Source organism: Falco biarmicus, chromosome 11 (assembly GCF_023638135.1).
Source record: "Falco biarmicus isolate bFalBia1 chromosome 11, bFalBia1.pri, whole genome shotgun sequence".
NCBI classification, from domain to species: domain Eukaryota; kingdom Metazoa; phylum Chordata; class Aves; order Falconiformes; family Falconidae; genus Falco; species Falco biarmicus.
This window is the reverse complement of record NC_079298.1, coordinates 14,704,309-14,730,576: the sequence shown is the minus strand read 5'-3', so window position 1 is coordinate 14,730,576 and position 26,268 is coordinate 14,704,309. Positions and strand designations below refer to the sequence as shown.

Genomic DNA, 26,268 nt, shown 5'->3' with positions numbered 1-26,268 from the left:
ACAGAGTGCTACAATAATAATTGAAACCAAAATACAAGACTTGGCTTAGGAGATCTTGAGCTCCTTAAAATACTGAGGCGCTGCTTGGGATTAATTAAAGGATTTCTCTCTGTCAAGAGAAAAACCTCTCAGGTACCAGCTTTGTTGGTACAGTTGGGTGTGTTTGGTTTTGTAGCCTTATGGCAGATCTGGACCTTCTCTACAGCTGCCTTCCTCAAAGCCAAGTATATTTTCACTGAACTTCTGCAGCACCTTGGTCTCCCCTTCTCCTTTGCGCTTGGGACTGTTTGCCCACCTCTTGTGGTGGTTGGTCTTCCCCTGCTTAGGGAGCTGTGGCAGGCACTGAGGAGCTACACGTACTGGATGCTTGGAGTGAAGCACCGTGTTCCCTTGTGCCCAGAGTTTTGTTGGTCATGGTGATGCAAAGTTATGTAGTAGATCCAGATAATACTGATCTTACGAGCAAAACATACCAGCCCTTCCTGCTACCAAACTGTTATTTGAGCACTGCTGAAGACAATAGCAATGTAATATCCCTCTGAAGCATTTGCCAGCTGGCGCAGGACACCACATCTTTTCATTCAGTTCATTCATTGCAGAACAAAGAAAATTGGCATGCTTAGAACATCTTAAAAATACATCTGTTCAGAACATGAGTGTTGTTTCTTGCTTAGTTAATTTGCAGCTTCATTATGAACGCCTTGATGGAAAAGGAGCAATGTGCACAACAGCAAGTGTAGAAGTTGGTTAAGTTCCATGAAATTCATAAATGTTCGTGGAAGAAATACTGCTACGTCTTTCAACTTCTGTATCGCTAAGGGAGTTGTAGTTTCAATTAAATGACAGGAAATTGAGAGCTGATAGAGAATTACTTTGCAGTTTACAATGTAACCGTTAGATCTTGATGCCACATAAAACTGAGGCAAGTGATAATACTTTGCTATATCCATTCTTAGCTCTCAAGCCTTTTTTTCCAAGGTTCTTTGAAAAAAAAGCAGGTTGTTTATTTTTACAGATGAGAAACACTTAATTTCATCAGAGGATTTGTTCAGGGTTGCACAGGTAATAGCCAGATCACCGTACTGGCTGAGGTTTAGTTTGGTGATGAGCTTGCAGACAAGAGCTCTGAACCAGCTGTGTCTGCGCTCCCTGGGGCACAGCCTGTGCCTGAGCCTCCTCGCTCTGTCGAGTCTCCGTGTGGCAACTGGCTGGTTCCGGGCTGAAGCAAAAAAGGGACCTGACATCTGGGCAGAGTGGATGGCCAAGGAATTTGGGTGCAACTCTAAGCTTGGCTGTGAAGTCATCTGTCAATATAAAGATGTGGTTGGGTCAGCCACAGAAATGGAGAGAGAACCTGCGTAGCCTTCTTCAGTACAGTATGCTTTAAAAGTTAGTACTATATAAGTGAGACTAGTATTTAAAGAGATGCTGGCTAGAGCAGCAATGCAGAAACTTTTCAACTTTGTACAGTGCATAAGTAAATTAATATTTAGATCAGAATGATTTTTTTCCATCTTTATGGCATTCTCAAGTGAGAGTGAACCTTCCCCCACAGGTGTTACACAAAACAAGCACCAGCCTGCACCCACATCTTCATACTAACACAAATATAGCCAGGTGGCACACAGGACAGGCATTCAGATTTAGTGCAACAGGAACACTGTAATACAGCCTTATTTTAAGACAATTTTAAAAAGTAGAAAATCCAGAGTTTTCTGGAAGCGTTCTTTATTATCAGATGTTTCCTGTTGCTGAGTGACTTTTCCCTTCCCATAAAGGCAATAAGTTTGAACTTTGAACCTGGGTCTCCTATCAGTTGCAGGCAGCACTGGACTGAAGTCTTCATCCAGTGTGCTTGCCAAAACTTGCAGTGCCTGTATTTACTGCTGTTACTTTGCACGCCTGTGGTTAGGAAGTGCGCCTGTGCTGTGTGTGTGTCATCTTTATGTATTCCTCACCTTGGGTTTTGAAAGTGTTAGAATAGCACTACTCAAACAGTACACGTGAGACTGTTAAGTTCTTGTGGTATCTAAGCATGGGAACACTACTGACTGTTTTTTGCAGAGTATCTAGGTAGAAGCTGATGTTACTAGTAAGAGTTATGTTACATAGGTTTTCTTTGACCTTCACTGATGCTGTGTGAAGTGGTGCATAGAGGATGTCATAATTAGTGCCTTGAGTTTTGAATTAAAAGTATGAGTAACTCAGAGCATCGTTGAAGCTGTGATATAGATGTTCCTGTAGTGACCACTGCTTTTAGCACAGAGCCATCTCATTCTGTTCAGAAAAAGTTGGAGAAGTAGGAAAATCAGTTGTACTATGGAAGAAAGAGCTTAATAAAGTGGAATAAACCAAGCAGTGGGGAGGGAATGCAACATTAATACAAAAGTAGGATACTTAATGAATTTGTAGGGTGGCATTTATCATTAGACTGAATAAATTACTTAGCCCTTCCCTAAACTGGTCTTCAGAGGGTAAACCAAAGCATTAGGAAGTGAAGGATGCCCTGTTGAGTAATTCGTAAGTGCAGGCAGTTCTTCTGTTTTACGAAGTCTGAGGAAAGATGTTCATGCTTTAGATACCTAAGCAAGATATCTGTGAAATAGAACTGGAATTACTTAATTCCCTTCGATTCCTTGGATATAAGAATTATTCGGAGTGTTCTGTAGTCATGATGAGAGTGAAGGGTTTTCCAAATTTTTTTATTTTAAGGCAGGGAATGTTCCAAGACAGGTCTTCTTGCCAAATGAATCCTGACAGTAGCATGTTTTCTGACAGTGGCACTGCTTTTGTGAACCTTGTTTTCTGACTAGATGAAATATAAGGATAGTTTTTGTTATTACTGGCCTTCTTGTCACTAAGTTATGAAGTGTTTTGTGCATTGTGTTCCTACTCTGGTATATGTCATCTTATAGAATACAGATCTCAGAAAAAAAATTTTGATGGCCATTGGGGTGTTTGATCCTATCCTTTTCAGTACTCAGCTGAAAAAGAGAAACAGCTGAATGACAGACCCTTTTTTTATGAATGGTTTAATTTTGTGGTAAAAAAGCAGCACCTAAAATCTTTTCATTCTGATTAAAATCAAAATGTTATTATTTAATGTTATTACTACAGTTGCCATCCCCAGTCCAGGTGATGGACCTCTGCAGGATATCTGGTCTCTGATCAAGCTCTGGAGGTAGAAATTACATTGAATGTTACTAAATACAGGTTCCAGTTCTGCAGGAGTCCATCAGAGTATCTGGAGAAGCAGGGGTATGAAATGAGAAACTTAGCAGTGATTATGCGTAGAAGAAAGCAATACAGACCTCAGAGCTTCAGTCTCTGTACGAGGATGTGCCAAATTACAGCCTTATGTTGGGATGTATTATTGTATTCCCTGTTTGGCTTGGTCTGTGGAGTATATTACTGTAATGGTATGTGGTATCGAGGCTGTGTTAAGCCTTTATTATTAAACTCTTATAACTCCTGTGGGACTGATGGTTTGTGGTTTCTCAGGACCACTTCCAAAGCAGCATGCAATCATTTTTTTACTGACTTTTCTCCTACCCACCCCCTCAGGGAAGTTGGTTTATTGCTGAAGTCTGGTTTTGTGTTTTGTTTGTATTTTTTTTTAAATGAAAAAGGATAAGAGAAGTTACTGGTTCAGCTTCTTTGGTTTCCAATAGAATGAGACAAATATCTATAAATCCTTGCAGGGACGATCTGTAGAAAGCAAAAAAAGTTTGTGGCTTCTCGGAGGGACTTACTGTAAAAGTCCTAACTGAAATTCTGAAACAGCACTTAGGTAAACATATAGGTTATACACCGGTCTTGATTAAAAGTGGATTATATTTGCTGTTCTTCTTCTGTATTGCCACTGTTTGTTTTCAGTTTGTATATTGCATTTTCATCAATGATGAAATCAAAGCAAGGACAATATTTGCATTGGAAGTTGGTCCATGTATTTGCTTTTACATGATTTCAGGAACTTGACACAACTGGGCTTGAAGACCTGTTTCCACACACCTCTTGAGTGCAGTACCCAGCATGATATTGAATGTTTATCGTGTGGTGTCCATATCTCTTTTTTGGAGTATGAAACTTAAGGTGTTTTCCAACATGGCCTTGTTTCTCTGTCTCATACAAATCTGCATCTTTTGGTCAGGACCATCGCTCCTTTATGAAGACCCAAACCTTCATTTGTTTTTCTGTTCAGAGACTAGAGTAGTGGAAAAAACACGGCAATCTGTAAGGAATAGTAGTTCAATGCTTTTCTGGTGTCCAGAAATGCCTAGATCTAAGGCACATAATATATGCAGCGAGATAATTTAATTTGCCTGTGCTGGGGACAGGGTAGCGCGGCGCAGAGTTACCCAGACCCTGAGAAAGATCATGGCTAACAAAACAAACAGGAGGAAGGATTTGCAGGAGATCTAAGATGGGGACATTGAAGTGGAAAGGGATGTGTGTACGTGAAGAGGTAAGGGGTTAGCAACACTTGAAGTGCCTCCCTTGTCTTGAAATAAACCACCCAGGTATGAGGATTGATTCTATCTGGATTGTGGTGTAAGTGCAGCCACAGATGTAGCACCTCAGATTTGCAGGGTTTTTTTAACTTCAGGACAGAACTATGTAAATCCAATTGTGTTCTTTTGAAGTTAAGTTCAGCTCTATCTCCAGTATGGAGCACTGTTGGAACAGTTTACATTTGTTCCCGGAGCAGCTTGAGTCTACCTGCACAGCCTGTCTTGGAGCTCCTGGTTCCTGAACCAAATGGGATCCTTGTGTTTGTTCCATAGGAGTGAACTCTCCTGGAAGAGGAGTCTCATACAGCACTCCTCCACACTCCAAAAAGGCTGTGATGGAGCACATTCAGGTAGCCCTGGACAGCACTGGTTTTTGGGGGATGATGGGGCAGATTCATGTGTTGGTCCAATTTTTGGCGGTCTAGCTGGAGGGTGGGTGGGAGGGGAAAGTAACCCAGAACATAGGTCTCAGTGCAACTCTAACCCAAAGTTGACACAAAGTGACCCAAAGCAGCTTTGCACTTTGGCTGGTGAGGTCTCAGCCATTGTTATTCCTGGCACTGAGTGCCTTCTAAATAAGTATTTCTGCTGTCTTTACTTCTTCTGATGGATTGGATCAGATCCAGAATTGCATTTGGATTTTGCTGTATCTTGTTTGATTCCCCCCCCCCCCCCCCTTTTCCTTTTTAAACTGCTGCAGCCCTTGAAAAATGATTGTAGCTAACATGAAAACAGATGTAAAAGGCTGGCATTGTGATGTGTGTGGCTTTAAGCTGTGCGTACTGGCAACTTGTTGGGTGTCAGACTTCATGATTTGGCCATAAAGACTGCCCTTCCAGTTAAGAAGGCAGGAGGAGAACATTTTGGATGCTTTATGGAAGTAGGTAGCTGAAAGGTTAGAGACTGCTCCTTCAGACATAAATGCTTCTTGGCACTTAAAGCAAGGGCACATGTGAGTGAATATGTTTTACATTGTGTCTTACTAAGTTTTGAAAGATGGAGCCTTTGAAGGTTGCCTTTGTGAGAGGGAAGGCACTGGGCACAGACTGAGCAGCCACTTTGTCTCTGCAAAAAAATGTCTAGAAAGCCAGGAGGACTTTGAACTGAGTGATGACTGGAAGAGATTTGAAGCTAGAAGCGAACTTTTCTTTTGGTTTTGGAAGCAGGACTCAGTGTATTTGCAAATAAATCTGGCTTGCCTCAAGGAAATGGTTATCTTCATCAACTTCTGAGAAAAATAACCTGTAGCTCTGAATTTGGCTGAATGTGAATAGCTGTCTGGGTGGAAGAAAGGTGACATATTATCTTCTCAGCCTTTTTCAAATTTATAGCTTTTTAACTTCTGAAGTTTTAATGCCAGAAATAAACACAGTGGTTTAATAAAGGTCTGTGGTTTGTGAAATTACTTGTGGGGACAGAGGGGGAAATTGACTGTAATACAGGTTATTCACTGTGAGTTTGAGGTTGAAACTGTGAAACTAATAGTCATGTGGAGGACTGGACTGGAACAGGGAGCTCACATGTTTGCTCTGCTTGTAATTTTTTTGTTTATATGAGGAAGATAGCATTCTCAGTTAAAGGAATGAAACATTATACTATTTTTGTGGGCTGCAAGAGTGGTATTAATTTGGTGCTTGCAATGCTTTTCAGCCATTCTTGGATAGGTCCTAATATTTCATGCGCAGTGTTTGAGTGCAAAATATATTGCAGGAAAATGAACAACATATAAATTTGGCAATAACTACAAAGTAATAGTTAATGTTGATAAAAATCTCAACAGTTTTTTAAAAGTACAACCCCACAGAGATACTTCAGAATTAATTGATGGCAGATTAATTTAACACAGTTAAAATGAATTAAACCCCTTGCTATTTAGAATAATATAAGGATGTCTGAATTTTATCCCCAAAAGAGGAAATACAGTTGTTAAGTCCAGATGGATTTTTATTTTTATTGGAATAAGTTTTGAGACTAGTAATATCTATCTTTTTTTGTTACTACTATAATTTTGGACATGGGACAGCACAGACCTACTTTTAAAATTGTTTTAAATCCAGTTAAATGAACAGTTTTAGTCTGTTTATTTTGAAAATTAGCACTTTCTTACTGAATTTGTAAGAATGGGAAAATAAGCGTGAAGGTGATATACAGTATAGAAAAGCCAAGGGCTCAGTCCTATGTCAAGTTATTGTCAGCTGAAAGGTGGTAACTGTCAACGTCTGTGATTGTAGCCTGCTGAAACGTAAGGTGATGCAGTAGGAGCTTAACCTCTTTTCAGCACAGTAAATCTGACTGTGCTTGGGCTTTCTGCCTTGTGCCGAGGGCTTGTATTGAGGCAGCTGCTGTGGTGCTGCCAAGGATGTGTGATAAGCTGGCAGCATCTGAGGCCTTAAGTTACAAAGAGAAACTTTAAGGGATTCAATCTATTAATTTAGCTGAAGGTGAAAGGCAGTTCTGCTATTGCTGTGTAAGTTTAAAGCTTCTCATTCCATAAAATTATTAAACCTATTGTGGCGGTTTGTTCTTTGCTGTCTTTTACCCATTGGCAAGTTGCCTTGAAGTTCTGGGCTCAATTCTGCTCCACTGGTGGTGGAGTAGAGTTCAGTAACTTCCTCCTTCAGCTGGGATTGGCATCAGAATGGATGGCAAACCAGGAGGCTTACTACCAAAAGAATGGTTGGTTTGTCTTAAGTAGGAATAAAGCTGGAAAAAACGCCCACCATTGAGCATGGTACCATATTGCAGCTCCACTTGGAACAAAATATTGAATTACTACTAATAAATTTTGCAAACAGGTTCTAGGCTGGGAGAGTGGTATATGAGGAAAGTGAATGACTAATAAAGGGGTCTGGATCATGCGGTAAGCTAAGTGCAAGCAGGCAATAAAGGTTTCTATGTGGCCAAAAGTCAAGTTGCATATAAAAACCTGGGGACTGTAATCTACAATTGAAGCAAAGTGTGCCCTATCATATGAAACGGTGACTAAAAGTACTAGGCTTTAAAGGGTGAGCAAGAGTTGTCATTGCGATCGTGGATAAAAGCACTATTGTGATCCCCAGATGGCAAAATAAAAGGCTATCAAGTAGAGACGTTGTATTTTCTTGATACTTGGCAAATGTGCTGCATGTAGTACAAAGGTGAAGGATATTCATAGATTGAGAAGCCATTAGTGTGAGTAAAGATGTGGAAAACACGGTGAGAACTGCAAGAGCCACGAAATACTTTGCTTAGCAAATAGTGTCAAGGAAGAGCTGATTGTAACAGATGAGTCCCCTAAGTGGGGACAAAATATTGATAACGCATTTGATAAGAAAAAGCTCTCCAGGCTAGCAGTCCAAAGCATATCATGATTCCATTTTGGTAAGGTTGACCAAACTGGTCAGGCATAAAAGGAAATTATTTTCAATAAATTGTAGCTACTTTAGGTAATGACGTTGTGATTTGTTGCGTACTGCAGAGTTTGCCTTTGCTAGATGCCTGTTGTTTTGCCTGGCTGGTGAAGTTGTTCTGCTTCCTGGCAGAAGGGAGCATAAGGAGGTATTTAAGCAAAATAACAAGAAAATGATACAGCAAGAAATGGTGCTAAGAAAATGGGGAAAATGAACTTGTACTCTTGTGTTACAGATTCAGTGGTTCTTTCCTTTGACTCCGTTGGACATACAATAGGCTCAGGTACAACATTGCCTTCTTCTCTATCGCCCACCTCATGACAAGGCTTCTACTTAATTGGACATGGTAGCCATGTTGGGAGGCAGGTCACAGAGCCAGACTTTTGTGGGAATCAACCATCTAGCCAAAGTGGGTAAATAGGTCCTTTCCAAAGTGTGGTGGAACATGAAGGGTCTTAGTGGAACACAAGGATTAACATGTTGGACCCCTTCCATAACCCAGCAAGGCAGGTAACCTGGACACGTTACATGTGTTAGTGATGTGGTTTGTGCTTCTCTTCTCATGTGAAAGGCATTAAGATGATGTCACCCACCAGCTGAAGAAAAACTGTTCCATGCTACTAGGAGTGTTTCTCAGCTAAACAAACAGTTGAGTTATTTGGGGAAAGACATGAGGAATGCTTCCAGGAAGGAGAAGGCAAAAGAGTCGTAGCTAAACAAATAGGGCTGGAAACATTTTTTTGGGTGGAGATTGACCAGCATTATGGAACCCCAGGGCAAATCCTGCCCAATCTAATTTCCTTTGGAACCTGAGCATGACCTTCAATTAAACTGAACCAGAAATCAAAGATTCTTTTGTGTTGGGGGCACTTCTTGAAATCAGTAACTATTCATTTGGCTATTTGTAATATGCGAGCTGTAGCCAAGGCACACCATATGTATGAATAAATGATATATGAAGTACAAGGGAAAGGCTAAGAGTTACTTATAACTTAAAACCCCTTAACACTTTAAAGATGGGGGTATTTGCTGTCTTGCAGAAAAGAAAAAAATATTCCAAGTGGAGATTTTGTATTTTATCTTGCTTACTAGCCTTTCCTCTTAGGTCGCTAGGGAGGGGGAACATGCTGCCTTCCAACATAGCACCTGTCTTCTGCCTGCACAGTCTGAAAGAAAGCCTGCTGCCTGACACTAACAGCAAAGCTTGAACATAGATTTCTGATTTACTAACCCCCGAGCTAGTGGTAGTAACTTGCTTTGTTTACAAGACCCCAAATGCTTTCTGCTTTCCCTGCTTCTTCTCTAAAACTTGTATCTGGAAATGAATCCATTGTGGGTGCATGGTCGGATGTGGGGACATTTCAAGGGTGCTGAGTGCAGAGTGGAAATGTTGTGTTTATGGGGGGAAGAGACCCTCTATTAACTCCCTTCTACTAATTCATACCAGTCATAACTGAAGTGTGTTGTTGCCTTGCCTCCTTCTGTATTGGGTGGTGGTTTCTTTAGTCTGCAGAAGTAGGGGGGAAGTTGCATAGGTTTTAGATACAAAAATCTGTGAGTAAAATTCAGGGATATATTTTGATTACAGCTGAGTATGTCTGACTCAGCATACCTACACTGGAGTTATGCTGGATTGATGTTGGTACAGATAAGACCGGGATTTGTCCTGGAGCAAAACTTCTGAATATTGCCTACTATGGATTTTTTTTTCCCCTAATACTATTTTGGCTTCTAGCTGATGTGAAAGCAGTTAACCCTGTGGATAGTTCCCAGTGGAGGGCATCTATGGAGTTAATCATAAATGTTGTATTATGATACTACCGATAGGGTGGTAAATGTACTTGTGAAAACAGTTCAACTGTTCTGTGTCTTTTGGAGTTCTGTTAATACGGAGGGTGGGAGACAAGCTAATGGAAGCCAACAGACTGCCTGGGTCTGTTTTAAAAGCACTGATCTTTGTTCTGCTTGTATATTGCAACTCAAGCTTGGATTGGGTAGGAGTAAGACAGTAAAATTTGATCTTTTGTAAACCCTTCCACTGCAACAAGGTTGAGTTTTTTCATTGAAGAAACGTGAAGAAAACTCATATATTTGAGAAGGGAGGCTCAGAAACCTCCAAGAGAGCTGTATGTTTATTGCTTTCATATTTAGTACTTTGCATTCGCTGTGCTGCAATCTTTAACTTGCTCTAAACTGATAACGTGTAATAAAATGTCAAGATGCGTGATGCCTATCCAACTGAGGGATAGCTTTCCTTGTTGAACAGGAAGGAGAGAGAGAAAAACTGTGGCTATTGTGCTTCCGCTGTCCATCCCATCTCACCTTGCTGCAGACCCAGGAAAAGACAGAGCCCAGAAAGAACCCACAGAAACAATGGCAGCTCCAGGCCCCGCCATTCCTAGTAGGTGATGTTTCAGGTTGGGGTAAGAAGGGGCTTAAGTTATGTACTTTGAAACATAAAAATACATACACTTTTCTCTTTATTAGTCAGAATTAAACAGCTGTGAGTAACAGTCTCCCTGTTAAGATTTCATGGTCCTTAAAACTAGTACTCATTGACTTGTTTTTGCGTATTAAACAGCTGCTTAGAATTGCTCTTTCATAGTTGTTAATCATGCCATGTGAAGGGCAGTGTCTTGTTGCAGCCTCTGTATTTTGAGTTGTCTTTATCTTGGTTTTCCCCTTAACTCTTTGTCCAATGCACAAATCTCAGTTTCCGGGGAGACTGGAAATCAGTTCTTGTGCATCTCAGGTTAGTGACACTCTCTAGGTTATGCTTGATGGCTTTCTGAGCTGAGTGTTCAGAAGATCATCTGGCTATGGAGCCTTAAAGTACTGCCTCATAGAAGATTATTAACTTAGAGAACGTGAGAATCAAATATGCTTGGAGTGAGACTGAACCGTCTAAGGTTCACACTGCAGTCTGGCCTTCACAAGTCCAGATGTTTTTGTGATTCTTTTCACGACTGCCCCTTCCCTTGAAGGATAAAGTTTGAGCAGCAAAGATAAATGTTTGAGGGGATGTCTAGGCCAGCGTTTCAGATGAAACCAGTTCAGAAAGGAGGGTGTCATGCTCTGAACTTGAGAAACATTAAGCAGGACACAGGGTGTTTGAGGAGATCTGGACTTCATTTGCTTGCCATAGACAGCTTGTATTCCTTCCCCCTGCCTTCCCTCTCTGGTTGCTTTGTTTTACTTCGTTGCTAGCAAATCAAACATTGGACCTTTAAAGTCAGATTTATACCCCTGCTATTTTTGTTCAAGACTTTTTCTACCTCCTGTGCCTGAGAGCGTGCAAGTTAAATTTTTCTTCTCTAAGCCTCTTCAGGATAAAAGTGCACTGAATGTGCAACTTTCCCATCTGCTAATGTGCTTGCTGGAAATACTGTGGTTCTAAATACCTTTTGGCTGTAGGCTTATGCTGTTCTTAGACATGTTGCTATACAACCAACAGGTTGTATAGCAGTTGTTCTCACTGCAGGTTTAAAATCTCAAGCAACCCAGTGTTATTTAGGTCTTCCTCAAATTGCTTGAATATTTTAACTTGTTGTTGCTTTCTTCAGTTTATTTCTTAACCCTTATCAAAAGTTTGGCTTGATATATGCAAAGAAAATGGAGCTTTTAAAACTTGGAGTACTGTATCTGCTGCAGCTTATGTGCTTGAGAAAGCCCACATTCAATCCCATGCTTCCAGATGCTGACTTCACAATGATAGTGGAGTAATCATCTGAGAGTTTAAACCCATGCTTATTTGGGAGTTTGCTGTTAGTAATTCCTTATGGTAGAGTTCTTAACTGTTTTGGGAACTATGAAGGAAACTTTTTCTGTTTCCTTCAGCTGCTGAAGATGGTTAGCTAACTATTTTGTGAAGGACAAGAAGAACCTTGTGTCCATTCTCCTAAATACAACTCGAGAGTGAATTTGTGATTTTGCTTATGTTTTGGATGGAGGGCAGGAATAGGAATACAACGGAAATCATCAGGTGTCAAATTGGTAGAACTGCTAGCATGAGAGAAAAACATTGGTGACTTGCAGAAGATCACTCGCTGTTCTTTGGCGTCCATGAGGCGTATGGTATAGGTGACTACAGTTACAAACTCTGATCTTCCCCAGATTTCTAGATTAGTGGTAATTAATTAAGATGTTATGTTATATAATAGAATTTCTGAGGCTCTGGTAGATGTTCTTCGAGGAGAACAATTTTAATTTACATTTGGAGCTGATGTGGTTCTAGTGTGTTGGCGTTTTTGTGTTGTTTTTTTCCCCCAATGTGTATTTCTGGCTGCCTAATGCTACGTGTTAGTGATGGGAAAGGAGAGGTGAACTTACTGTGCTGCATTTTTCTGCATTCCTGTAAAGCAGTATGTAAATGGGAAAGATTATTTCTTTTCTGCTGGTTTTAGTGGCTTTATTCTGCAAAAACGCTTTTTTCTTTTAATTTTTGATTAATGAAGTTCTACTTCATTCTTTCTGTGAGCTGTAGACCATGGGAGCTGCTTGAATCTTTGCCAGTGACTGTCATGAATCGGTTGCATAGTCCTTATGTGACTTTGCCAGCATGTTCAGTATCATCATCTGTCGTCTTATAAACGCTGTATTCCTCCAATTGAAAATACAGCTGTGGATGAGTTTAGGTGCAAATGCCAAGAAGTGGCTTAAAAAATACCCTGAAATAGAAGTACTTTAGTGGGATTTTTCTCTGTCATATGGCATCTGTCTTCATCAAGTCAGTGCATCTTGTAAGTCACTAAAAGCCAATATAGATTACTGTTTTTTTAATATTGTTCTTGACTTTTACTAGGAAATTTGATACAATTTCTAAAATAAAGAATATGTCAGAAGAATCAGTAGGGCAGCATTACCTCCCATTAGCCAAGTGTATACATGGTAGTAAATGAAACAACTGTTTAGCAAAGGTTGCAGTCTGGCTTTAAACAGATGACTCTCTGGGAAAAGAAAAAGGGCATATGCAGTTCATGGGAGGAAATTTTTCATCTTCCTATTGGAGTCTTTCATAAATTCAGCTTAAAGCAGTCAGTTGCTTTTCTGCCATTGGACGTTGCTCTGATTTCATTAGGAAAAAAATGGTAAGGAATTACACAGTCCACGTTAAGGTAACCAGAGCGTTTTAAAATGTAATATGCTAAATGACCCCTTTTTGGTCAAAAGGCCGTCCTGGTGGATGATCTATACAGCGCTATCAGCAAGTGATTACTTATTTGTTCTTTCTGTGCCTGAGGAATGAATAATGTAGTTGCAGTGTCTGATGAAGGAAACCCCTCTGGTGTACTGCTTTTCTCAAGCTGTAAAGCTGGGCCAGATGTCTTTGGGGGCCCCCATAAAGAATTACAGGGGGGAGAAAACCACCTTGAAGGTATAGAGCTGAAAATTACTGCCTTTTGCTGTTAAATCTGAAACAATAAATAGTATCCTCCTGTTTTTAGGTGTCACCAGGGCATGCAGGGTTTTGTGAGACAGAGTTCTCCCTTCCCCACTTTAAACTCACAGGTTTGTATTTTAGTTGTGCTTATAGTGCTTGGCATATCCATTTCCATCAAATACGGCTGTTCTGATCAGGTGCAGTATGTGGAAAATGAATGTTGAGCTCAGTGCACTGGAACTGGTCTCTTTAGATCAGTTTGCACAGTGTGAGAATGTTTTTAATAGATGTGAAATTCCAAGTTTTGCTGAAGGAGTATTATTGTTAAGGAAGTTCTTTTGTTCCCCCCTCAAAAAAGGGAAGCCTAAGTGAGGCTACATTGAATGTTGTTGAAGAATCATGGTTTTTTTTGCACGCGTGGTGGAAATGTCAAATGGACAGATAGTTCTATGTAGACGTAGATTAACAAGGCATGCTTCTAGTACTGGGCTGCAAGGGCTAAGCAGTTGTCTTTACAGATGTCAGTTCTACTTCTTCTGTGTATTTTTACAGAGCAAGGAAAGGCACCAGGGACTGGACTTTGTCTTACCAGTATACTCAGGGTTCTCCCTGATGTCATTTGGACAACCTGGAGAAAAAGCCTGTTCAACTTGTATGCAAAAAGAGTAAATGGAGGTGAGGAGGAAACCAGAATATAGACATGAGGCAGTCTATGCAGGACAGTGCTGAGGAGCCCAGGTGGCTTTGCAATCTTTTTCCACCCTCAGTTATTCAATTGCCTCAGAAAAGAATGCTTTCATCAGTAAGTTCCGTCACTGAAGAGGTTAAAGTGAAAATGCTAAGGAAAGGATGCAACATTAATTCCTTGTTTGTCCAATACTTTCGTTGTTGCTCACTAGTCCTGAGTGGTATTTTTTTAACCCTGAAAGAAAACCTTTCTTTTGTCCTTCTCAGTTGATCCATTGCATATGACTTTTTTTTTTTTCATTAATTATTTCCTGTCTCTTGAGTTCTAGCAGAATTGTTTTACATCAGCTGAACTTTTATAACTGTCCATATGTGTTTTCTTAGTCCAAGGTGAATGTGAGGGGTTTGACCGTTTTCATTGCAGGGTAAGTCATTTTACCTGGCCTTTGCCATAGATGTAGAACTTAGATGTGGACAGGGACCAAGGCTCAACTTAGTTGGAGCCGCAGTTCCACAGAGACCAAGCTGCACTGGACAGGATGAAATGTGTCAGGGTGGTCTGAGCTGTTCTTGATAGGACTCCTCTGTCTCTTGAGTGTCATACTGATTTCTTTGACAAACACAAACATTTTGAATAAAATACCTAAAACTGAACCTTCTGTCTTCCCTCCTATACTTGCCTTTACCAATTAAAACACAGAGAGAACTATAACTACATATAGCCCATGTTAAAATTAATTTTCTATTTCTGTGGGTAAAGTTATTTGTACTGTGCTTCTATATAGCTAGCTGCTAAAGGAATAGTATTCAAGCCAGCAGTGAAATCAGTTATGGGTAGTTTGGAAGGATAAAACCAGTGAGCCAAGTTAATTCCTGGATTGTTGATTTCAGATTAGTAGCATAAGGGGAAAATTTTGCCCATTTTGTTTGTATATAGCTATATTGGCTACAGATGCAAAATGCAATTTGAAAACTTGATAGTTACTGTACACTGAGCTTTATGGCTTTTTGGGTGGTCTGTATGAAGTTTATAGACATTACACAATGCATTTCTCACTTACTGCCTGGTAGCTGGATTTCTGTTGGATACTTGTGGGAAATTTCCATGATAATGTCGACATTGAATTTGGCACAGGATTTGTATCATTTTTACAAATTGCTGTGCTTGGCTGTACTTCTATTCATATAATCCTAATTACATGCTTTATTATGAAATCATTGTCAGTTATTAGATTCTTATTCAATTCCGATCTTCGTGGAAATGTAGAAGTGCATTTTATTTCTGACCTAAAAAGACCTCTTGTTTTTATGGGGCATGATGAAACTTCATTTCCCATGTTTGTTCCTTTCTGCTTCTGTACACTACTGTACCATTAACTGCTGAGATCTGTAGCTTCCCAGCACAAGTGAATGTGGTCCTTGGATTGCTTTGCTCTCAGTGCTGTTGTTTTTATCCCTCATGAGCCTTTCAGTCTCTTACGGGCTAAGAATGTAAAGCCTTGTTCGGACTCCTCCACGATGATCTTCTAGTGGGTGCAGAATAAGTTCTTTGTTACCTTTACTATTTCTGGCTTAAAAAAAAAATATCCTATTTCACACAACCATATAAATGCCTTGCCTGAAATTGCTGGGTCAGACGTGGCCTGAGCTGGATCAGACCTACCAGCCTGGTTAGATCTGAAGGGACTTCTCCAGCACCACACCTGCTGGTGGCTCTGCATTGTACTTCAGTGCAGAGATGCCCTGATGGGGGGGTCATCATGATGATGCTGGCAGAGGGCAACATCAAACCGCAGTTACCATGGCCAACTGGTCCAAGCCAGTTCTTGGTGGAGATGCTGGAGTATTTCTACCTTGTTCTGTCTGATTGTTTTGTTCCATTTTCTCTAATATTCTAGCACTTCTCTATCCCACTGTGTGAAAAAGAGGAGCAATATTGTTGCATATTAGCTGGTGAACTTGGTGAGTAAGGCTTTAAACTAAGGTGATGGGGGGTGAAAGCAACCTGTAGGCTAGAGCACGGAGAGGTCCCATGAGTGCCAAGGCAGGCTTTTGCAGCCAGTGTTTTCAAGGGAGGAAAGGGTAGGAGTAGGATTGCCCCTTTCTTTAGCAGTGAGCTGTGTGGCCACTCAGTCCATCCCTGTAATCATCACACCCTGACCATACTGTATTTTATATTCATTTGTACTTGTCTTTTGTCTAGTTGGGTATGTGTTTTATTTTGTTTTAAATCAAATACATAATTTCAGACAAGGATTTTTTTTTTTTTCTTGCAGCTGGGCTCTGTGTGTTTGGCTTTTTCCAAGTGTTTGGGGTTTTATCTGTCTTTTGAGAATCCGGACCGCTTCCAGCCAACATGTGAGCTACACTTTTGTGTGTCGCACTGACTTTCAGCCTCTGTATTTGTAATGATACAGCTAAATAACACAGGAAAATCTGTAACAAGAATCTGTTTTTTGATAAAAAAGGAAGCTAACTTCCTCTAAATCTGTAATTTAGAGACTCCTAGTGTCTTTCCAGGGGGAGCAGCATGTGGTGATAGAGGTTAACTTCCAAGCCAATAGTAATGCTGTGACTCCCAGGACTCCCCGTGGGTGTGAGATGGCCCGTGATGAGGGCAGCGTTTCAGTAGTTTGCACATTTCACCAGCTAGTGAGAGGAAGGAGCATAGATGCTTCTGGTTTGATGTTACAGCCTGAAAGGATGATTTACACCCTACTGAAAATCAAGAACACACCTGTGCTTCTAGTTTCAAACCAGAAATGTTATTTTGTTTTGCTGTACTTCATTATTTTTTTTTGAAAGTGTCTTTTGCCAAGGTAGTTGCCGTATATAATTTTACAAGATTGCTTAATATCTCTGTTAGTAATCATCAGTGAATGTCAAAAGCAACCACTTTAAACCTAGGGAAATTGAAATGCATGTGACAAACAGAAGGTAAATCTTATGATACATTGCAGTGGAGGTACGGCATCTGTGGCACTTAGCATTTAAGTAGTGTTTTCTGGTGCTTTGGTTGAGAAGTTGTGCTGAGTTAGTAGAAAGCCCAGGGTAATGTTGTACTTAGGAGGTGATGTATCTTTTACTGCATTTCCTTTTCTTGTATTTCCCATTGGGAAGAAGGGAATGTTAGCTCAAATGGCATAAGACTGATGACAGGTTGATCAGTGACTGTAGATGTTAAAAAATATATATATATATATATATCCCTGTTGCTGTTTACTCAATAGGGATGTCGGTTTTGGAACGAGGAAGGGTTAATGAAAATTGAAGGCATATTTCTTTTTCTGGAATTAATACCTTCCCATGCGGATCCTACATGCGGAGGAGGTAAAGTTGGACAGGGAATAAATTCTTGTAGGAGGAATAAACTGAGAGGAAGTTACAAGGAAAGCAGCACACGGGGGAAACGCAGCGATCAGTGTGTGGAAGGTGGAAGGGAGATGCACAGGTGCATTTCTAACATCAAGTACAACAGGGATGGTGGGTGGTACGTGGGTGCTGTCAGAGAACAGATAGTAGTGCCAATATCAAGTGCACACATGTTCTGCAACTTCTGTTACCTAAGTTATGTCAAAAATAATGCTTCCCTTGGCTTGGGAATTAAATTTTGATGGGATTGAAATCAATGGCAGAGTTTATACTGACTTATCTGATGCAATCCTTTTGTCTTAAGCACATGTTTAGGCTTTCCTAAGTTGTGCTGGTAACTGGGTAGCATGAAAAGCTTGTGATCTTGTTAGGTATATTACTGCTGCAGAAATTGTGGTGGTGTTTCGTAAAGAAAACAAACCTCTATTTCCACTGAGCTCTTTTGAAAAGGCTATGAGAATTATTTTTTTTCTTCTTGTTTCTTTTAATTTATCCTGATCGTTAAGCTTCGGAGGAATTATCTTTTACTTCTCTCTTTGTATTGCTTTTCATTAAAAAAAAAAAATTGGTAGTGAGACCCAGCGGTTCTCAGCGCGAGGAGGCCCCCAAGCTTAACCCAATGCAAGGACACTGCACCTTTTAGATTTTTCTGTGAATTCTAATAGTTTTATTTTTTTGTATCAAGTATCTGATTTACAAGATCACAATGTATTCAAAGAGACCGAGTGCAAAGTTCACTTTATACAGGAGTTACAGGTGTTCTGAGTGATAACTTTGTTTCTGTAGCTGTTCCCTGTTTGTGGCATAAACTGTGACTTTGCAGTTTCCTATTGGACAGCATCACCTGAACTTAGAGCATTTCTGTCATCATGAATGACTTTCTTTCAAAGAAGGGCTGCTTGGTTATGAGGCTGTGGGTTGCAATAGACAAGGAATCCAGAAAAATTTCAAAGTTTTACCACATCGGGACCTAGGAGGAGTGTTTGTCATGCAAATTACTGGCAAAATTGTTTTACTCCAAGCAGGAAAGCTTTGTATATTACTGCGTGTATGGTTTCAGTAGTGCTTTGGTTTTATGACTGAAGATATCGTGGCTAATTCTAGTGATTTCTGAATTGATTACCCCTACATTATCTTGCTTTAGTATTTCCTGGAGATTCACAAATGTTTATTTAGAAATACCTTGAAGTAACAATAATCTGTGATAACAGCTGCTAGTGACTGGAAATTACAATATAGCTATTTTCAGTTAGAAATAATTATTGCCCTTCCATAAGGACTTGCTGATTTTGGGTTTGGTGCCTTTTGCAGAGGAGACACTTGCAGTTTTTATGATAACTGTTCCTTGCTTTTGTTTTCCAGAATATGACAAACTGGGCTTTCTCCTGAACCTGGACTCAAAATTGTAAGTAGAACAGTAGGACTCTTCTTTGTTTCTGTAGTTACAGATTTCTGTTGTAAGCAACTTTTGTGTCACCTGGACAGCTGGCTCACTGGACTGTACATTGCTACCAGAGACAGCCAAGTCCTGCAGCAACCTGGCAATTACAGCTTCTTTCCTTACACTAGGCTTTGCTGGCCAGCCCAGATTGTGGTTCACTGTCATTAATTCCCTAATGACTGATCAGGAGGCTATAAACGTCCACCTGAAGCCATGACTGTCAGTCTGCTCTAGATACCCTACTGTTAATCTTCCGAGTGAGGAAAAATGCATTAAACACTTGCAAGCAGGAAGAATGTCAATCTGCAATTTACTGGGATGCTTAGAAGTTTGTATTTCCTTTCCACTTCTTTTTTTAAAAATAGATACTGCTCTTTTTGTTTGTAAACTGGAGCAGAAAGTACATCAACACAAGGCAGTGACTATTTGCTATGTCAGAAGAACAAAAAAAGTGCTGAAGGGTGGTGCTGGTGCTTTTTGCCAGATCAGTCAAATTGAGACTGAACTTCTTAACACTAGGGGTCACCAGCGACTCTGTTTCTGATGTCAACAGCCTTGTGAAAATTGTGGAACTGGGAGCCAAAAGAGTACTGAAAACTTTCTGCCTCTGCTACTTAAAAAGGCACCGAAGCAATCTAGTGGCTTTGAATGAATTGAGGATGCATCCCCTGTACAATGTAACAAGTTAATATAAAAACTATTCTTAATATTATTAAGTTTCATTGTACTGATAGGGTGTAACATTAAAGTTTTGAGTTTAGTCTTGCTGAGCAGCTTGGGAGCATCCATAATAAAATAAACCCCTCATAAATATGTTGGGAACTGCTTTTTGCAGGAAATGAGAAAGTCTCTAGGTATGAGCTGCTTTTGCAGAAGCAGCTGGGTACATAAACTCAACTATAGTAACTGATCTGGCAAAAAAAAAGGTGCTGGAGAAGAACACGTATGAGAAAAAAGGAATATTGTGGGGGTTTTAGTGTTGTGTTCCCACCCCCAGGGTCTATCTTGTTCAGTGTGCAGGAAGGATGGCATTTACTGTATGAATAACTGGTCAAGGTTTCTTTCTGGTCTTATTTAATACAGTGTTCTCTGCACTTTTTGTTGCATGCTGTCTGGAACCCATGCTGGTTGCAGTTACCGATATTCTTTATCGCATTTTCTGTATTGGGACTTCCTTGCGATTTAGAGACAGTAGTCTATGTACCCTTACAGTACTGTGGGATGAGATGATACATTATCTTCAATTTATACATGTACAAGCCAAAGCAAAGAGATTAGTCCAGAATTGTGAAGTGGGTAAATAACCTTTGAATTAACATCCTAGTGTTGGTTAAGGAAAATATAGCTTTTAAAGTTTTTAAGTAGTCTTCAATTTTGTGGGTTTTTTTTTTTTTTCCAGACTACTTTGCTTATTTTGTAATCACCAATTTATTGAACATGCCCATGACTGTCCACACACTTCTGGCATACCAGCCTGTGCTGTGTCCACACCATTGCTTCAATCGTCCTTCTGTGTTCACTGTCCTTTTCTTTGTTGCTTTTAGCAAGTCCCGTTGAGTCTTCCTTCTCCTCAAGCCTCTATTGCATCCCTTTTCCACCCTCCTCTTTACAGAGTTATCTGCTTCGATTGCAGCTCTCGGACGGAGCCTGCTCATTCTTATACTTTAGTATGAGGCCAAGTGAAGGTTTTATCTGCTAAAGGGCTTCCAAAACCCTAAAATTTTTTACTAAATCCTACGCGTGATAAAAACTCACTTATTTTTGATTAAAGAAATAATTTGTTGACTACTTTAAAATAAATAAATAAACAAAATATATAATCCTAAATGTGTATGTTTGCTTTTCAAAGAAATAAAGTTAGCTCCTGGAAAGGCTTGTAACAAAATCAGCATGATTAAAATAAATACTATGAGGTGAGTTTAAGGTAAGGAGCAAAGAAAGCAAGTACTATACATAGGTGAAATAATTTTTTTTCCCTATAATTGTCCTTTGTTGGATTTAAGTTGGAGGTGGTTTTCCCTTGTTGTTGTTGTTGTTTATTTGTTTCTTCTGTGGAAGTAAAGCTGGCCCTGCTTTGCGAATAGGCCTGATGACCTGCAGAGTTCCCTTCCAGCCTGAATTATTCTGTGATTATTTTATTTTTTTTTTTAATAACAAGGGAGCTATGAAAAAAGCTGAGAATACTGTAAAGCATACTAAATAAATTTTGAAAGAAGAACGGGTGACAGCCTAGAGGAATTTGCATCAGTTCCACAAGTTCACTGTGTGTGGTCAGGGTACCAAGTACGTTTTCTAAGTACACACTGAATTTAGTGGAACTTGGTAGCTAAAAATGCTTTCTGTGACTCAATCAAGATGGTACCATTGTAGAAGCCATTTCTGGTTAAAAAAGATTTGCTTAGATTTGAAAGGGGTAATATGTTCTGCACTGATGACTTTATTGGCAGAAATAATTTAATGATGTCTGTTGTGATATAATCATTCTGGTGGAATTTTGCCATGGATCATAACTTTATAGGGTTCACTTAATTGATAGCATGTGAGAACCTTGGGTGACTTGAAGCACTTGAGGCAACAATTAATTTTCTATTTTCTCTCTCTCTCTCTCTGCCCGCTCCACCCCCCCCACCCCCCCCCACCCCCCCCATCTTTACTCAAAATCTGTTCCTGGCTGTGTTAGTTGGTGTCATTTAAACTAATGACCTGGAGAACTAACCTTTTCTACAAATGTAGATCTGCATTAAAACTTCTGATAGTAATGTGTTGATTTGCCTTTGCATCTTTAATTTTTTCAGGTATTACTACTTTTTAGCATCCTCTACCCTGTAGATGCCCAGGGCATGTTATTCAAGTATAATTCATTCTGTTGTGGTTACAGCAATGTAATGATTCTGTTCACTGGTTCTCTTTGAGTTCCTGGAAATGGTAATGAAACCAGATTTGTTCACTCTGGAAAGAAAAATCTGTCAGAAGCGCTTGAAAAGTGTTTTCTGTGTGAACTGTATGCGTGCCTGATGCATGCCTTGCTGTAGCGTTAGGGAGGCTGGTATGGCCAGGAATCTCACCTGGAAGGGGATGGCCAGTTTTAAAGATACTGTACAGATGCTTCATGGAGATGACTGGTTCTGACCAGAAGTCTTGTTGCTCTGAGTTTGTCAGGAGAGTATCAAGAAGGAAGATGCTTCCTTTCTGTTGCCTGTGCTTAGGCTAACTCTTCTTTAGGAAGTCTTTTAAAAAGCAGGATGGTGTCCGGGTGGGGGTTGTTAATGAAATACAGGATGAATATAAAGCTGGGGACTTCTGTAGGCAACATAGTTTGTTAATTATGAATTAGTCAAAACAAGACCTAAGGCTCCTTAGGACCAGATTGGTGAAAAAGATCTGTTGCAAGAGGAGTTCATCTTTTAGTTATGCTTGTACCAACCATAAGGTCACTACCAAGATGAGAATATCAAAACAAAATGTGCACAAAGTACAGAAACTTGCCGGTTGCATCAGTTTCTCGCAGGTAGGGACTTCCCAAGCAACAGAGCCACGTACTGTTTTAAAACCTTTGAGAAAAAAAATCCAACATTTACTGGTTGTGTAGAGAAAAGCACTTACACAAAAAATATGATATGATTTGCAGGTCTTAATTCTTGGAAAGGCCAGTAGTTCCTGAACAACTTAAGGCCATCAATCACGTTAGCGACTCAGCCAATGGATTGCTGGGTGCCACCATATGCCAAGATTTGCAGTCACTTTCTAACATCTGTGCTTGGCAAAGGGTTGCATGCTTTTATTATTATTAAATATAAATATTGTAGTAGTTCTTTGAGACTGGCCAGGTTCTAGAAATGAGAGTTTCTACAACTGCAAATTCTGAATCATTCTGTAACCAGAATCTATGTTTGTATTGAATTACATGAGATTTCTGTAGGAGGATCAGCATATGATCATGGAGTTAATTATAGCCTGTATCTTACTGCGTATTTAGTGGGCCCAGGTGAAGGTTGTGTGGTCATTCTTCATTCTGTCACTTAACTACTCTGTGAATGCTTGGTTTAGTCACCTTAACAATTACTTTGAGTATGCCTTGGCATGTTACAAGTGTAGATTCACTTGTCTTGGCATGTGAAAAGCTCCTTTTTTGTAATAATCCCTGTGATTTGGCGGCTGTTCCCTTGTGGTGTTGCCCTCATGCTTCCATACCAGCTTTCTTTACTCTGCTGGCATGCCACTTGGTGAGATGGAAGCTAGTGACTGCTGCTTCTGTCCTCGTTTCAAACTTACCTTTCAAAAGCTGTTTTCAAAGGTGCTTCAGCAGTTAGATTGGTGATTTGATGCTTCTAAACAACAGCCAGAAAAAAGTTCCCTTTGGCTGATGGTGGATCTTTTCACCTGCTGCTACAGTCAGCTCAAAACCTTGGATGTTAAAATCTAGATGATGTATGATGGAGGAAGCGTCTCAGAGCTTGACTATGACTGGGGAAGAACCACTCTCTCAGAGCTTTGCAAATATTCAAGATGTGCTTGAGCTTACTAGAATCATTCTTCACTTAAACAAAAAGATAAGTGGATATTACAATGTGTTAACTTGAGAGAGAAAGTAATTTTTTTTTAAAGGTAGAAACAGGCAAAAGAAATCGCTACCCCTCTCAGTTAGAAAAATTACTATGAGATCAGTATGGTTGATCACAATAACTAATACTAACATAGTTAATATACTGTATTTATACAATATATGGTGTGTATTTTGTATTGTGTACTTTGGGAATTTTTAGGCTGTACTTAATTGAAAGGAGGAATATTTTTTCCAGTGGGCTCTGTGCTTTGCTAGACATTTTGTGATGCTGTATGTTTACATGTTTTTCCAATATTACAGAGTAGATTTGGGAGGTGCAACAAAGATTTTTTTGAATATTCATGGTAATTTCAAACTCCGCTTTAGAAAGAGATTGAGTTGGGGAGGTGGGGGGTGGAGCCAGAAATAACAATCTTCACCCTGCAAACTCAAATGAAACTTGATCTAGATTTTGAAAAGACCGTAAAAATGGAGGGAGTTTGGGCTAGGGAAACACACAGATTGGGTTACTTGTGTTTGTTGAAATGTCTTTACTTCAGAGCTTTAATAATGAAGAATTGAAATGGAACCCCTTCCCCTTATTTTGTTTCTAGGGTGGGAGGTTGCTTTGAAAGTGTTTGTGTCTGTGTGGTACTTCACCATTAAGCATTGTAAAAACAAGCAATAAATGTGTTGGAATGCTGGACTTTCCCTGTGCCTGCTGCTGTGGCATTTCTTTTTGTCCCGTTTTCCTTCCCATTTGTCGTCTTGTATTTCTGTGGTCCTGAGGCGGGTAAAAAGAAGTGAGAAGTCCCAATGATCTCCCATCTTGCCTAGGCAGGGGTAAGAATGTGTCTTGTGGGCTAAATGGAGGGATCCTGACGATCACAATCAAGAGCATCCTGATGCTTTTTCTGAAAGATTATTTCAAGGCTTAGCATACTTTACAACATTGGTATTTTCCTGGCAGTCGGTTATTTATTTCTCTTTCATTTCAGATTTTTTTTTTTTTTTACTTTTAATTCATGTCCTTCTACCTAATCTCTTCAAATCTATACTAATTGTCTGAGCACTTCAAATATTTAAGAAAATGAACCCTAGCTATTCACAACAATTCAGTTACTGGGCTATTTGTTGTTCATCCATCAAACCTCCCACAGTTGGGTGGGATGTAACTGCCATCCCGGTTTTTTTTGTTTGTTTTGCTGCTCTTAGTTCATTTCAGTTTTTTCTCAATTTTGAACCTTTGGAATTGTCATAAGGATTCCTCATGTGAGTCTCCGTTATCTAACTTGGGGGATTCCTGTGTTAGACACAGCCTCAATTGATGAAGAAGTTAAAGATTTTAGAACTCAGAATTACTAGCTACTTAGATAGAACTGATTTGTTACTTGATTTGTTAAGTACAAACAAAGTCAAAAACTTATGTTTGGTACTTCTAAAAGGGCCAGTTTCCTGAAGCTGGAAGTAATTATGAGCCAAACCATGTGGGAAAAGAATGTAAAACAAAAAATATGAATGGCTGGGCATTGTTTAGAGCAGTTTTATACTGTCTGCCCCAAGTTCAGTTTCACAAGAAAGAAATGTTAATGGAAAAACAGTTTTACTGAGAGTATAACGCAAAATAGTAATAATGTATTTATAGAAGATGTAGAAGTGTGCAGTAAATACATCAAGTTTTGTTCAGTTTGGATGAGGGGAAAAAGTGTTTTCCTTAACAGCAAAAATTCAAGCAATCGATACCTAAGTTTGTGGTTTAGAACGGGTACGTCTGGACAACATTCTTGCAGGAATTTCTAAAGAATTTCTGAGGACTTTTTGGACTGTTAGGGATTATTAATAAATCTTCAAACACTAGGGGATCTCCATATTCTTGGCAGAAAGTTGATGTACAAATATTTTAAAAGCAAAAAGGAATGACTCATAAGCATTTCAACCCGTTTTTGATTCGGAGTACAATACATAATGGTGAATATGAGTTTCCACAAAAAAAAACCAACAAAAAAACCCATACAGTTCCAATTAGTGTAAATATTGAATAGGAAACACTTTTTGTTAGGTGGACTTGTTCACATGGATGGTCCATGAAGGTGCCTGGTATGCGTGAAATTGATCTCTTCCTTGGTATGTTCCTCTCAGGACTGGGTTTGCACATCTTGTGTTCTTTTAACCAGACAGATTAGTTGTATAAAAACTGAGAACTCTATGAAGAAAAGGTTCAGTAAGGTGGAACGCTTACTTTACTTGTAGTTCTTCACCCCAGTAGCATTAACCTAATTAAATATGTATTTGTTTTCCTGGGGTGGATGTGGTTACAACTACTTAACTTTACAAGTCTCTATTAACTGTTGTTTGAGCAAAAATTTTTACAGTGGTTTCATTCACAGAAGGCTAAATTTACTTTAGTTAGTAAAACCCAATTCAGGGTTTATCTATAAACTCATAAATGACATGAGGCTTTCCTGTTGCTTTATCCTCTTGGGAGAAGAGCATATAAAAACCTACGCTTCATGTTCTTCCTTCAGAAAACTGTTCAAAAGCTCAGAGATAAGTTACTTTAGTTTTGGCCAGCTTCTGCAATGGTAAGCTTGTTGGTTACTGAATATCCTCCTACAAAGACCTTCTTGATCTCTGAATAACTTACGAAAATTGAATGGATTGGGCTATCTAAGTATTGATCATTCCCAAAACTTCAGCTAAACACATTAGAAATACTGCATTAAGACCATTAAAGGAATTAGTCTCATTCTAATTCTAAGTGATAATCCAGTTTACTGCAAGGGCTAAACATTCTGTGGGATCATGGGTTTTGATACAGATTTATGTTAAAACATAGATGTTTATCATTGTTCACTATGACCAATATCAAGGATACAAAGTGCTAGCACACATTGTGGAAACAGGTGATTTGTTGCTGCCTGTCCTGAATGAAAGCATTTGTGAGC

At 39.5% G+C, this 26,268-nt stretch overlaps 1 protein-coding gene across 5 annotated transcripts in view; it reads left to right on the top strand.

Annotated features, from left to right (window-relative positions):
• The window catches only part of ST3GAL3 (ST3 beta-galactoside alpha-2,3-sialyltransferase 3), a 184,114-nt gene that overhangs the window by 30,006 nt on the left and 127,840 nt on the right, over positions 1–26,268 (top strand). For 2 of the 5 annotated variants that reach the window (XM_056355883.1, XM_056355881.1), the window contains exons 3-5: positions 8,136–8,183; positions 10,150–10,305; positions 18,702–18,744. In XM_056355883.1, the coding sequence (XP_056211858.1) occupies positions 8,136–8,183; positions 10,150–10,305; positions 18,702–18,744 (247 nt within the window). The remainder of the gene's footprint in view (positions 1–8,135; positions 8,184–10,149; positions 10,306–18,701; positions 18,745–26,268) is intronic. The other 3 variants (XM_056355882.1, XM_056355885.1, XM_056355886.1) reach the window with 3 other exon arrangements.